Below are 16096 nucleotides of genomic sequence, written 5' to 3' on the forward strand. Positions count from 1 at the left end.
TACTACTCACCAAGGTCCACAATTTCTAAAAGGATGATACAAAAAATGATGTGGGAACAAAATATGAAGGGCATGTGATAAAAATGCCCAAGTTTTTTCTTTTATTTTGTTTGCATCACAAAAAATTTCCCAACTGATATTCTTATGTCATATTGGGTTCACAAAAAAGTATTGTCATCTTCTTTATAATCTACACAAAGTGTTTTTTCTAAACATTCTTTAATTTCTTTTGAAACATGGATCTCACTATAGTAGAATTTCCTATTCTCTAGTACTCATCATATTTCAATTCACATTGTAGGTCCCAATATTTTTCTAACAACCCACATGTTGCATGTTGCTATTGCATTGCCTTTTTATGCCATTTCTATATCATCATCTTCTATGCTCTGGTTTGTTTGATTTGTGGCTCACTTCCTTTATGATCTCTTGACTATTTCTATCAATGACGTTGGGAAGGCTTTCAAGATAATTTTTTCCTGGTCCCAGCCAATCATAAATAGAATAGTCAATTCCTAATGACCCTTTGAAAATTTGCATATTCCTTTCCCACCATAATGCCCAAATTATAGATGATGGACTAACGTCCCACAAACAGATGAAGAGTGAGCTTCTCAATAATTATGGCCATGCCTCAAGAAGGTTCCACAGACTATTTTGAAGTGAAAATGATATTTTCATTTTTTGGAGAATTCACATCCAACACTCATATGAAAATGTGCATTATATGAAAAGATGATCCACATTTTCATCTTTTTGATTGCATAAAGGGCATGGGAAAGGATTAAAAAAATGAAGCCTTGCAATATTATTGCCAGTAAGGATTCTCTTTTTAAGGGTGTTCCTAGTAAAATAACTTACTTTTGGAGAGATAAAGGGACTGTAGAAAAATTTGAATGGCTTCAATATGTTACCATGATTATGTAGAGTAGAATATGATATAACTAAATACTTACCAGTTGTTGAAGGGGGCCATTTAACTTTTATCTTTCTTGTTAGAAAGAAATACAAGCCTTGTCATTAGCAAATTGTTTAGAAGTAATTGTTGATTGAGGGGTACTAGAACGATCAAGAAATCAACTAGTCAAATAACCTTCTTTGTTGTATGTTTTATAGCTAAATCATAATTACATAGCCTGTCACCATCTATTGAGGAAATAATAGTCATTTTTATCCCTATGCCAGTTACTAGTACTAGTAGTGGTGGAAAAGTTGACTAAGAATTAGTCCAAAAATTTACCTCTTTTTGATTAGTCACTTTCCATGTGATGTATTTGAAAAGAACCTCTCTAGAGTGAGTAATAAAGTTCCATATTACAGACCCAACTAGTGGGTTGGTACCTATTAAGACTTGGGTGTCAGAATTGATATCCAAGTATTCAGCTTTCATGATCTAAACCCATAATGAATTTGGCTTTGAGTACATTTTCTAGCCCAATTTAGCACCAACTGCTAGATTTATGAGATGTAAATCATGTAGACCAACCCCTAGCTGATTTTTCCTAATACATATCTCTAAGAGACACTAGATGTGTCTTCCTTTTATATGACATGTTATCTTTCCAAACAAAAGAAGATATAATTTTCTCTATTTCCTTAAGAATTATGGTTGGTGCCTTTAGGAATGAAATAAAGTAATTGGGAATTGTTTCAAAACAAGTTTTAACAAGGAGTAACCTACCTTCCAATGTAAGCCATCTTGCCTTCAAAGATGATTTTTTGTTTCAGACTATCTAGGATAGATATCCAGTAACAAGGTTTCTTACTTTTCATAAAGCAAAGAACTCCCAAATACGAACTAGGGAGAACCGTTTCTTGAAATTTTAAAATGGAGAAAATACTTCTTTTGATGGAATACTTAGTATTGAATATGTACATTAATGACTTCTTTTGGTTGATTCTTTGTCCAGAAGCTTCTTTATAGATACTCAGTAGGTGTTGAACATGACAAATTTTGAAAATTGCTAGATGGGAAAATAGAAGAGTATCTACAAATAGTGTATATGTGAGGGCAATATTAGGTACTGACAGAGGCATGCATGTCTCTAAAGTGTCTCAATGAACATTTCTATTATCTCTCAGTATATTTGTGTTCTCCATTTCAAGATGACACTTTAGGAAGCCTACAATCACATATGTCATAGTTATTATGTGTAGATGTGCAAGATTTGCAATTGTAAGAATAAATAAATTGGTTCTAAATATTTTGTACTATTATTTTATTGTAAAGAAAATCTTTAAAATCAAAATCCACTACCATTTTTCTTTTCTTTTCTTTTCTTTTTAACCTTGTTTGTAATTATTGCAATGTAGAATGTTTGTTTGGCAAATATTCAATGATCATACTTCATTATAAAGTCTAGCTCATTGTTAAATTCTATATCTGCATATTTAGTGATTTTCTATTTAAACAAGTGCAGGCAAAGTGACCATTCAAAATTTAGTATATAATTTGACTAATTCTAAAAACTACAATGAATGTAGTTGTCTAGCTGTTAAAAGATAACCTTAACCTTGAGTATAATATTAATTACTATTTTTTTCAGAACAAGTATTAGTCCTAAACTTTAACATACCATTTTTTTTAACATCTTAAATGTATATTGAAAAAAACCCAGTTTAGACAGTTCATCCTTTATTACTATTTTCCAGTGATTTTAGGGGTATGCCATGAACTTCTGATCATTCTAGTATTCATTGGGAATTAATGTAGGACATGTTAAAATACATCTATATAATTTACTTCACAAAAGAAATAAAGAATAATTTATTGCATGATAAAAATATTTTAGTGCATCCTCTAAGTTATTGGTTACATTTACAATATTTATTTATACATAATTAAATGATGCAAATTATTAATAACTATTCTTATTATATGATTATTAAACTAAATGATTGCAAATATTTTTGCCTTAATTTGAAATTTGAATATTCATATATTTATCTTACTTCAATATTTAATCATATGTATGACAATATTCAACCCTAACTCTATTAACTCTAACATTCAAATTAAGCAATTCTTATATATATATATGTACCCTTAAATTAATGCAAATGAAATTTTATTCATTAAATTCAAAACTCAAATTGAATACAATTTTTGGAAGCACAAATTTCAACTTTAACATGCACTAAAGAAAAAAAACTTTAAAAAGTTCAAAATAATAATAATACGAGGAGTTTCTTAAGTCCAATTGTGCATTGAGTTTTAACTATAATGATTTTCCACAATCAAAACCTAAACTCTAATTTGTTAACAACCTTTTGGGTAGTGGTGTATAAAAGTGTTGTAGAAAAGAAGGCATGGTGTTGAAAAATAATATCTTGAATTTATACCATGTTGAAAGTTTAGAGGAACTTGGCATGTTAGGTAGGCGAGTGGTTTATCATATGTCAGATGAAATGTATACAATTTTTTTTAATAGTGGGAGAGTAAATTAGAAGGCCCTAGGATCACAATGTAATCAATGGTTGTACAAGTAAATAAACCTAACATGTGTTATATGTTCTAACAAGTTTTAATAGGTAAATCGTAATAATGAGTCTTACATTACTCAACGACACATAAGGTAATAATAGGTAAATATACTTTCTATTATAAGCAAATAACATAAGGCTTATTTTAAAGTAAAAAGAAATATATTATTTACTTATACAACTACCTAAATGTATAATAATAGAAAACTAGAATGCTAATATCATAGTCTATAATTTAATAAAAAAATGGCATATGTGCTCAGTCTCTCACATGCATGAGATCGATACTTTAATCATAATTTTTTTTTAATTTTAAAATAGGTAAAATGGTGGTTTCCCTCTAGAGAACATGTTGAACTAGACTTTTGTGGGTTCTAAAGGGGAAGGTTAAGGGAGCATGACATAAGGTGTAATGTTAGAGTTAGTAAGGGCTCTTTAATTACTAAAAAAAAATGTGAATATTTATTGAGGGGAAATTCATTAAATGTGATAAGCATTCTCCTCAACTAAAAATTACTCTAAAAAATTTACAAGTAATCTCATGGCCTCATAATTTGTCTACCCTTGTGTTATAAATTAGGAAGATGAGCCATACAATACAAAGTTGCAGATTCAAATGTAACTAATAGGCCTATGGTAAATGTTGTGAAAGAAATATTTATTGTAATGACATTACACATTACTATTTCAATGTGAATTGTAAGTTGTACCTCATACACAATCAATTTTCTCTTGCATAAGCTATAACCAAAATAATTATACCCACATAAAAAAATTCTGAACTTTTGAACTTTTCCCACTTCTACAAGAACAATGTAGTCTTATATAAATTTTGACAAAACCCTTTCAAATCATAAAAGATCATGTCAAAGTATCCTAGACAAGGCACACATTTACCATTTTACTCATTATTAAATTTCAAAACTAGAATAGAATGTATATTCACAAAAGACTTATAATCACCGAGTCAACTAAGAATTAAACTTGGATTTTATCACTTACCACATTATCTCAACACTATTGCTATTGAAACTCCATTCGGTCTAAAAAGAGAAACCCTAGAAATATTTTCAAATAAAAAGAAAACGCCAACACTTATAACTATATAATTTCAAAGTATTTGTTACAAAAATGTGTAAATCTAACATTCTTAAAGACAACATGTTGCCTCTTATGAGCAATAAAACCCCAAGGTAAAATAAATGGTGGAGAATTTTCAACACTAACGATTAAGAGTACATTGACATATGCCATTTAAAGAGTATAAAATGAAAATTGATTACAAAAATATTTTTTTACAACCATCTAACAAAAAAAGAAGATAGAATCAGTAAAAACAAGATAGTTATTATTGAGTTGAGGCTAACTTGGATGAAATCTCTTTCACCAAATAAACTAGTAAACGCAATGTTATTTGTGAATAAAACACCTTGATCAACTTTAGAGAGCATAGACCTATATTTAGACGGAAAAAAGTGCTATACAAGATCAAAGTAGCATGAGGTCAATACAAGTCATAACTAGACTATTACATAAAGAATGCTAAAGACAGTATCCAACTTTTCAAATCTACACTCATCTATTTCTTTTTTTTTTACCAATTTGTGTAAAGAATTTTGTTGAAACTTGATAAAAGTTAAGCAAGGAACAATTATGATGAAAGATAAGTTGAACACCATTGTACTAGTCATTAAATATATAATTTATTTGATTGTACATCCATCCAATGTAAAAGCTTAATTATACAAATGTCTACAACAAAACATAACACACTTAACATCTAGACTAGAAAAATGTCAAATAAGCTAAAACAAGCATTAACAACACACTATAGACTAAGCACTTCAATGTGTACAATTTGTAGTGCCAAAATTATAAAGTATGAACACTATCATCAAAGTTTAAAAGCTCACTTGAGACATGTGGGTAGAGGAAGGCCTTGGGTTGGTAAAGTAGAAAGGTAAATATTAAGTGTGTTTTTTAATACAATTGAGGCTAACTATTGAGGGATATTGTATACCCCAAGCTTCACTTAAGTTTTAAAATCTAGTGTAGATTGCTTAGTTCAACTCTATTATTAAATTGTTTTCTTAACCTTTAGAATTTAGTACTATTTCACTTTACAATGTCATTGATGGTGGACCACATATTGTAGTTAGGCATGAAGTGTAAAATTGTATACTTGTGTTGAAGATGGCTTACTTTTTTTAATTAATGTGGTTGAAATAAAATGACTAAAGAAAATCTCACACCTTCAACCCCATTGTTTTGGCCCTAGTTATCTAATCATGTTTGATTAATACAAATTGTAGGGTCTTGCTAACAAGTAGCAATCTAGATACAAGTTCAAATGACACGAAGAAGGATTTAAGTATACCTATATAATCGTATTAGTTAAAATACAAATACATGGGTATTCACTCAGGATGCATTGGAAAACAATTAATCAAATGGTACTGCATATACACTAATGACTTCGTTGTGGTCATCTTGACTTATTAAATAGACGAGTGCATATAGTTTATTTTTAGTGACGTGTCACAATATTAGTAGCATAATCAAACATAGTAACTTAAAACTCTTGTTGAATTGATTCAATCTCAACCATTGCCCATCTAGCTTATTTATCTTGAGTTGAGTAATGTTGACTTTTTTATTAGTGCTCGTGGAAAAGCAATAAAATAAACATTATATGCATAGCCCCTTTCACTATTTTGATGACATCATGAATTACAAAGTAAAGCAATACGTTTTGTAGATCCCCTCAAACATTTAACATATACATGAGTGCTAGCAAGCTAGCTAACCCAATGAGTTGTTGTGTTGTCATGTATGTTAAAACTTTCCATTATATATTCTCATGAGTGTTTATTAAAACGATAAATCTTTACTAAGCTAAGTAACACAATACATGTAATTTTATACATACAGATTAACACGACACCTAATTCATAAAGCATTGTTGTATTCACCTAATAGTTTATTTTAAACATATAAAAATAAACAAATTAATTCTTTCATTTTAACACAAAGGAAAAGGAAAAAAAAAATAAAAAAAATCTCATAATTTTAACATGATAAAATGTCACCCTTACATATGAAGGACATCAAATGCCCAAAAATTACCCAAAAATTTGAGAAAAAATATATTACATTCTGAAATAAATATCACCATTAAAATTAAGGTAAATCAAATTCTGGTCTAACATTAAAATTAAAAAAAACATTACAGTCTGAATAGATAATTAAGGTAAATCAAATTCTGGTCTAACATTAAAAAATCAACACATATAAAATGGATTTAGAAAACAAACAGATATAAGGAATCCATTTATAAATATAGTACTAAACTGAAAAAACCAACATTTGGAACACAATTATAACGAAACAGGTATCGATAAAGCAGAGGTCCATGAGAGCATCCCAACAGAACTCAAGGTCCCGGGTTCGAATCTCAAAGCCAGCAAAACCCAACAGAATCTCAAAGCCACCAAAATCCAGCAAAGCGCAAGGTCCCAGGTTCGAGTCTGAAGGCCAGCAAAACGCAAGGTCCCAGGTTACATTCGCAGGTAAGAAGATCAATTCATGGAGTCGCGAGTCCTGCCGACTGATTAGCCGAATCCTGAGAAATCTCAGGAATACGATGAGATGAAGATCGCCTCCAAGCGTGAAAGAAGAAGAAGCCCACAGAAAGCCCTGCTATAACAACCACAAAAACTCCCAAATTATACGACATCACAGCCAACATGAGAAGATATCCAGTTCCCGCATTAACTCCAAAGACCACCGTTTCAGCAATACTAGTCCCCAAACTTTTTGTACCCAAACCTTTTCTGTAATTCCATCCCTGATCGAGATTGACAATCCGTTTCATCACATACTGGAGGAACTGGTGGAACAAGGCCAGGGAAAACAGGGCAACCAGTGAGAGCAAGTATTCGGCCAGTTTGTGTGGAGACCAACCAGGGAACATGAGCTCCACTGTTTTCCCCCAATAGAAAGTCATTTGCATGCCCATTTCTTGTGAGGTACTGTTCTTCTCATTCATGTCCATGTTTGGATCCATTCTAGCTCCTAACAGATTGTGATTCGGCTGTTTTGCTTTAGTGGGTGATGTTGAATTTGGGCAATTGAAACCTAAAATGGTTCAAACATTCGTAACTTGGGTGTTTTCCTCTTGTGGGTGTTGTTGAATTTGGGAAACCTAAAATGCAATCAAACATTTATCATGTGCCTTTGCCTCTCATTAGAGATTCTGAATTTTGTTGGATTGATATTGAGTGTGGATGTTCTGCCTCGTCATGCGTATGGAGACTGAGACAGAGAAAGACCTCACAATGTAATTTGCACTTATCTTCAATCCGATGGAGAGATCGAATGTATTGCATTGTCTTATGTGATTGTCTGATTAAGCATGACTGGCCCTGGCCGCCTGATCACATCGGAAGAAGGGATGTTCTCTGTCTGTGCCTAGGTGGGAACAGGTTGTCGATGGTTCGAGCTAACTTTTGATTTTGTTTTGGATCGGTTTACTTTGGATATGTTTAGTGAATGCGTTGAATTGGTTGCTTGTATTGAGTGTTTGTCACTGGACGATGTTTGATTTGATTTCTTTGGGATGTCCACTTTATCATATTCAGCTAAGGTTGAGTATGAATACATTAGAGAATCTATGAAGAACTATTCATGGATACACGAGGCCTTATTCATAAATATGAAATTGAAGCATGGAGGAGACGGTAAGCCACTCTTCTTTTTTCACTTTCACCATATATATGATTATTAGGTACTTAGCTTCTGTGATATCTCCTTTCAGAGACATACATTTCAGTCTTTTGCTGCCTTTCATACTCTGTTATAATACTAGACTTAGAGGTTATCACTTGGGTAATGAAAACTAAGGAACACCCCCTAAAAATAAACTTAGGAAATATTTTTTTGTTTGTAAGGAAATATTTTTTGTTTGTAAGTCTCAAGTAAATGTATATGAGAGAACATACACAAAAATATCACCTAGATACTGAAGGACATAATTGAATTCAAACCCAAAATACAAATGTGAGAGTGAAATTCAACCCAATTTTTTATGTGATAATATAAGAAGTAGACTTTACCAATAAAAAAATATATAAGTGGACACTTGCAACTAAAAAGTAAGAATGGTATAATCGAGTCTTAATGCAAAACCACTAATTTAGTAGTTTCAGGCGTGGAAGTCTTTGTCACACAAAAATAACTCATTTCAAAGTTTGGAAAAAAAGAGAAAATAAGTTAGTTGAAGAGGAAATTAAAAATCATAAATAGATCATGAATGTTGGACTGTGATGTGATTCCAAACATGGGTACAAAAAAAAAAATCATAGTCACTTTAAACATCATGGAGTGTGCAAATATAATTCAAAGTTTTTTTAAGGAGGGTGAAAATTTAATTATCACAATAAAACATTACAAAGCACCATGCACCGACTCAAAAGATCAATAAAATAACAAAAGAAACACCTGACCAATCAAGCCTTAACCCCAACAAAGAATCTCATGTCATTTGTAACAAAATCTTCTAACACTAAAGAGTACTCCAAAGATAAGTGATTCTAGTCCTCAATTTTCAACATCTCAATATAATCAAAGGCACATTTAACCAAACATGTTTCCACCTTGTTCTATGCCCACAGGGTATGAAAAATGGTGATAGAAACCAAAGAGCTACATAATCTCAAAATCTGATTAATCACCTAGGCTAAGTGCCAATTCGTTCCCTCCACCTGCCTCTTATTCAACAAATCAATCACAATCTTTGAGTCAAATTCACAAATCACCTATCTTGTTTGAAGAGCTCACTCCTTCTCCAAAGCAAAAATAATGGCACAAGCTTCTTGAAGATTATTGATATGTTGTCTCATACATAAAAAAACAAGAATTGAACACCCCTAGAGCTATCCCTACTGACACCACCAATCCTCACATGTCTAGGATTACCTTGAGATGAACCGTCCACATTTATCCTTAGAATTATTTGTGTTTAGCAGTCATCCCGTTGAACCTTTCTCTTAGACTTCCAAGCCAACTTGTCTGTAAAGGATGTCTCAAGTTGTAACCCTCTAGACCTAACCTCCAAAGGATTTCTATATCTCTTGGGTCCACCTGAATAAACAAATTATAATTTACAATGAAGGTTTCTTGTAAAGCACTAATAATTCTACATCTCCTTATCATGAAAGATTCTTATGTTCCTTTCTAGCTATGATTGCCAAAGAGTTAACGTGGCTCTTATGTTCCAAGCAATTTGTTAACATGGGGTTTTGGCTAGGGAAGTCCTAAGGAGACTCCAAAACTCATGCAAAAGTTTATAACAAATTCTTCCTCCACATCCCTCACCAACAATGCCAAATTTCTCTAAAATAGGGGAATTTGGAGAAAAAATGAGATGAACATTATGCACTATTGATATGTAAGGTGCACATATGAGGACAACAAAATCCCCTCTTCCTTAAGTTGTACTAAGTAAGAAACCTATTCTAAATTATCAACCACATGAAAATATTACATTTTGGCTAGAAAACTTGTTTCACAATTGTTTCCACTAGGGAATTTCTAACTATTGGTATTTAGAAACAATAGAAAATTTACCTTTTAGATTAGGACCTCAGGTCAAAATAGCACGTTCCTCTAAGGAATTATAGTCTCTTCTTCCCACGATCTTACAAAGCTCTTAACAATCTTCCTCAACCCCTAGGGAGCACTCATGTGAATATTTCCATTGAAAAACTTAAACATGATCCACATACCTTATAACCCTCTATTTTCTTCCATCCATTCTCTAGAAAAATAGAACATAATTCCCAAAGATTAAGAAATATAGAAATGATGTGAGGAACTCCACCCAAGAGTCAAACCAAAATGAAGCCTCTGAACCCCTATTACAGATCTAGAAAAGACTCAACTTGATAAGTTTAACACCTCTCTTAAGAGCTGAGAGTATTCCAAATTGTATGCACCCTTTCCCCACTAGGCTATTATCATTACTCTCAATGTATCGCTTCAATACTTCAAATTCATGATCTTATCCTCATCTTGATCTTGATGATGACACCAGTGCAAGCAGAGTAAGCCCCGCTTGATTACCAAGCTCTATATCTAGAGAAAAAAATAACTATCCATAAAAATTTCAAGAGAGGGAATCACATATGCATCTTTAGAAAAACTTCTATAAAGATGATGGGCCTGAATCACTCACTTTTGAAGAGTCGCTTCCCCAACTGAAGAAAGCCATGTATGAGCCTAGTGAGCAATATTTGTATGAAACTTCTCTAGAATCTCATGTTCAAATTTATTAGGAAAAGAACCAATAGAAAGATGAATCCCATGATACATCAAAGATATGGTCCTAATCTGAAATATAATAATCTTAGGAATCCTATTTTTAACAGCTTTAAGAGTGTTAGAGGACTTATCCCCATTAATCTTTTTCCTTGAATTTTCCAAATAAAAATCTATGTGTGTACATATGTATGTATGTACATAGACACACACATATATAGATACATATATACATATATACATATGTGTGTGTAATGCCCCGCCAAGGGACCCAAAAGAATTAACCATAAGGTTTTACTAAGTTTGCCAAACATTTTTTTTTCTTGAAACAAGAAAGAGTAACATACACATCAAACATATAGTAGCGGAAGCAATAACATACAATCAACTAAACATACATATTAGGTTACATTTCTTAAGGATCCCATGACGTTGAATCACATTTAAATTTAATCTAATACAAGTCTAACAACTACCACATCCACATGGAAGAATAATTAAAAAGTCCAAAGTCCATAATATACATTTGTTCCAAATGCCACCTGGCAAATTAATTCAGAATGCTCAATCATCCAATATACATGTCACAGGGTATGAAAGGCTAAAAGAATATAGATATGTAGAAATAAAGATACATCATCCTCCACGAATCCATGATACAAAGTACAATAAAATAAATGAAACCAATAACATACATGATACATCCATCCATCATAAAAGATATAAATATCCATCATAAATTATAACCATCCATCATAAAACACAACTAACTAAGTGTGTGGTTTCTCCCAACCATCAATATCATCATTAGACCATCGTGGGCCCTAGCCATCCCCCACGTATAACATCCCAAGTCACTAATAAGATTTTCATTACTATAGTAATAGGGACATCACTACTAAACATTCTACAACATAATCATAAGGAAATCTAACATACAAGAATACAACATAAGATGATCCTACAAGCAGATAACTTCACCTATTACATGCTAATCATCAATATGAGAAAATGCATCAGTAAATAACATCACTTAATCATGATAAAAAAGCATCCCAATAAGTTCCAACCACAGTGACTACAGATGGATCTCAATGGTAAGAGTGAAAAAGCACTACCACCCGACCGTGTGCAACCTAAATGGCCCATTCCCACTACGCTGAGGAGATAGTCTCAAGTCCCAAACAAGATATCAAACCACATAACACATGTACCCTCTAAATCCAAGAAATCCTAAAAGTAATCTAACTCAAAGGTTCTAAGACAGATTGACATCTAAATTCCAGAGGCACACAAGACACGTAGGAAACCTACTATGTAAGTGGGCAAGTGTCATCGCATAAATCACCTATAAGTTACCCTGGCAGTTTTCCTAGGACTCCAGGGTCCCTAGTGATCCACATGCGGCCTCTAGTATCCTATCATACTGACAAGGAATACTATGGAATGCAAGGTCACAACCAAGCACTCTCTCTACTCCCATCCTAGTCTGTACTAGCACTCGAGGCATGGGTGTAACACCCCGCTCGGGAACCCAAGAGAAATAAACCTAACATGTTACAATGTTTACTGAACTATTTTTTAAAAAAATAGTTTAAACAACATCAAGATAACATTAATGCGGAAGCAATATGAACATATACATCAAATACACATATGCAAATATCGATACAGTTTCAATTCCTCAAGAGTTCCTTTACGTTGAGTCACATTTAATGATTTTAAATTAATTAGTTTAAGTTCCAAGTACAATGTCTCAAGATCATAAAGGAATAACAGATACATAATCGCATAAGCAAATGCATAAGTATAAGCAATAAAATGAAAGTACATCCAATTAATAACATCCACTGCACATGTCGCAGGGTATGTGAGAATAGATACAATACATCAGAATACATGATAACATAAATACATCATTTGAAAAGAAGTCTCTGAGATAAGAAATAAGAATGATAAAGGTACATCTTCTGCAACAAACATCCAATAGCTAGCAATGTGAAGGGGAACCCAAATGGTAAGAAGACACTACCTCCCGACCGCGTGGTTACCTAGTCAGGCTTCCACTCCCACCGTGCAGGGAAGATAATGAACGATCCACATACGGCTAATCAAACATAAAACATTCCTAGGCAAGGTACCCCTAATAGCCAAAACTACCTCAAAGGTAACACATACTACTCAAGAAGATAAAATAATCCAAAGAAAGAACACTCAATCCAATACCGACACCACATAACCAAACATCATACACAAACCAAGTATAAACCAAATACCAAGATCATAAGATAAAGTCAACGAAAGATAATCACCTCAAGTCAAAAGCCACATGTCAAAAGTACAACATCCATGAATCACCAATCATCATCAATGAAAGTAAATAACCATAATAAACACATCCGACAATAGATACACCACCAACAATAAGTACACCACCAGAGATACACAAAATCCACAAAGATCTACAGAGGAGACTCAGGCTACATACTAGGGAGTGTCATCACATGGCTGCTTAAGTTACCCTGGACTGATCTCTTAAGAGACCCCGGACCCTCAAGCGTTGAGTTACCCTAGACTGGTTACTATGAACCCCAGACCCTCAACATCACACATATGGAAACTAGAAAGCCCTCTCAAGAAGACGAGGCACTCATCTCATTCCCATCCTTAGTCTATACAAGCACTCAAGGCATGGGTAAATCAAAAATCTCTAACTTATCTTTTTAGTGTGTTTTCCCCCCGATAAATTTTAATTACTAGATTATCACTTATTACATAACTTGCATTAGGTTACCCTGGTACTGACCACTTTGGGTCCTGGACCCCTATGCAAGCCACTCCCAAGTCATGTACCTAGACAACCTCTCCTAAGCACATAAAAACACAGTTGTGTCCCATACCACAACACCCATAAAGATCAAACTTGGTTCCTTAACAGGCAACCTGAAAGAAAATTGGTTCTCCAAACCCAAGTACACATAAATGTTCCATAGAGTAAACCTCATAATCTCAATATGAATCACAAAACACATCACAACATCTAGTCCCATAAATAGTATACAAGAAATCTCACAAAACCTCTAGTGTACATCCTAGACTGGTCAACACCTACTCGACTCCAAAATCCAAAGGCATAAATAATATAAGAAACACCACAGTTTCATAGTTTGGTTTGATTTGATAATACACAATAAAGTCAGAAGTAAAGTTTCAATTCTCGTTTCAAAGTATGAACTTGATTGACAATATATTGTCGAGTTAATGATTAGTTCCCATTTCCAGTTTAATGTATGTTTTAATCAGATAATTCCCATAGTTTACCCTTGCAAAAATATCTTGTCCCTATATCCAAATGATTTCAAGTTAAGTCCCCAAGAGTGATAATTAAATTATTAATAATACTTATTGATCCATCAATATAATAATCTACGCTTTTCATTAAAATTTGGTATTATAATAATTTAATTATCTTTAATTTAATCCACTTCCTTTACTCAATTAAATCAAATTTTAATTAAACCAATTATTATTTTTCATAAGAATCTATATTATATTTACAAATAATTTATTTAATTACAAAATTATTAATAAATGATAATACAAATTCAATATAATTAAAACTTAATATATTTAAGTTTAATAATTTAAAATTTTAATATAATTAAAATATAATAAAAACTAAATTATAATTAAAAAAATGTAATGCATATATCAAGAAACGTTTATAGCCCGCCGGCTAACAGTACTGGCCGCAACCCTTAGTGCGGCAGCGTTGCCGTAGCAGGCTGCTGCCGCAGCAGCAGTACTATGTATTGCTGCTGTTGCAATAGTCACTACTGCGACATCGACTGACCGCCGTGCGAGGAGGTCAAGGGGACAGGGGGTGGGTAAAACCCGCCCCTCCCCATATTTATTTATTTATTTTTATATAATATTTAAAACACCCACGTCTTTATATATATATATATATATATATATATATATATATATATATAAAATTGTTTTATTATTTGATAACTTTTTATTTCATTAAAATTTATGATTTTCATTTCAAACAAATTCTACAATAAAAATTATTTTAAATATATATATATATATATATAATAATCTTTACATTATTAGTCTGATAGGAAAAAGACTAAGTTTGACCATTCAAATTTCTAATTTTAAATCTTTCTTTTCCTTCAAACCCTACGTGATTTAACTAATTTCCTCTATGATTCTTCTGTATAAACAATGAGAAACTAATTTTAACCAATCAGATCTTGAAAACAATCGAGATGATAAACATAATTTCAATCACCCAACAATGACAAAGCAAGCAAATATTTCCAATTAAAATTGCATTCACGAGATTTCAAAACCCTACCTCGTACTGATGCTAAAACTCTAACAGCTGGATGAAAATTTCTACTGCAAGCAAAATCCTTCAAGCTACGAAAAATTCCTTCTTTTCCAAACCCTCTGAATTGCTCTCCAAACCTGTGTGTGCCCTTGACACTTATGTGTGTCTTGAAAACCTATGTCTGAAAAACCCTCCCCTAAATAATGACCCCAAAACCCTCTAATATAGAATCTAATTACCTTTTAGGGTTTTTGTCACCACCACTTCTAAATTAGAATAATTTTATTTAATTAATTCATTCATGCACAATTAATTTTCTTTTTTAATTAAAATATTCTTTTATTAATCCTTCATGCACTTTAAGTGAATCATTAAATTACTTTATTTAACTATCCACTTGACTTCTATTTTAATCAATTTATAACTTATAAATCTCATGTGCACTTAATGTGATTAAATATCTTTATTAATTTCACATGTTTAATCTTTTCAATTAATTTCTTTTATTTTCAACTCATGCATAATTCATGCGAACTATAATCTTTATGATAATTAAATATCTTTTAACTTTTAATTTCATTTTAGAAACTTAATTGATAAAATATTTATTAACTTAAATAACAATAATATTTAGCATTTATTTAAAAATGCACTCTAAATATATTATTATTAAATTAAATAAATATAATCACGTTCTAAATTTAAACTTTAACTTTTATCTCCAATATTTAATTCTCTCTTATTTAATTAATTCATTCATGCACAATTAATTTCCTTTTTAAAATAAAATATTCTTTTATTATTCCTTCATGCACTTTAAGTGAATCATTAAATTACTTTATTTAACTTTCCACTTTACTTTACTTTAAATTAATTTATTAACTTTAATCTCATGCGCACTAATAAAATATCTTAATCAAGTTCACATATTTTATCTTTTAAATTAATCTC

At 31.9% G+C, this 16096-nt stretch overlaps 1 protein-coding gene across 1 annotated transcript; it reads right to left on the reverse strand.

Moving 5' to 3' along the window:
- Positions 1-6968: 6968 nt before the first annotated feature.
- LOC149563610 (copper transporter 6-like) lies at positions 6969-8031 on the reverse strand. The gene has a single exon (XM_089824040.1). The coding sequence runs from the start codon at positions 7547-7549 to the stop codon at positions 7067-7069; it is 483 nt and encodes a 160-aa protein (XP_089680166.1). The 5' UTR covers positions 7550-8031; the 3' UTR covers positions 6969-7066.
- Positions 8032-16096: the final 8065 nt, after the last annotated feature.

The sequence above is a fragment of the Cupressus sempervirens genome, chromosome 4 (genome assembly GCF_028749045.1).
Source record: "Cupressus sempervirens isolate cs-2001-9-10 chromosome 4, ASM2874904v1, whole genome shotgun sequence".
Classification (NCBI taxonomy): Eukaryota; Viridiplantae; Streptophyta; class Pinopsida; order Cupressales; family Cupressaceae; genus Cupressus; species Cupressus sempervirens.

What these genes read in the sequence shown, in the direction of transcription:
- LOC149563610 (XM_089824040.1), bottom strand. Translation starts at nt 7,549, where the DNA reads ATGGATCCAAACATGGACATGAATGAGAAGAACAGTACCTCACAAGAA.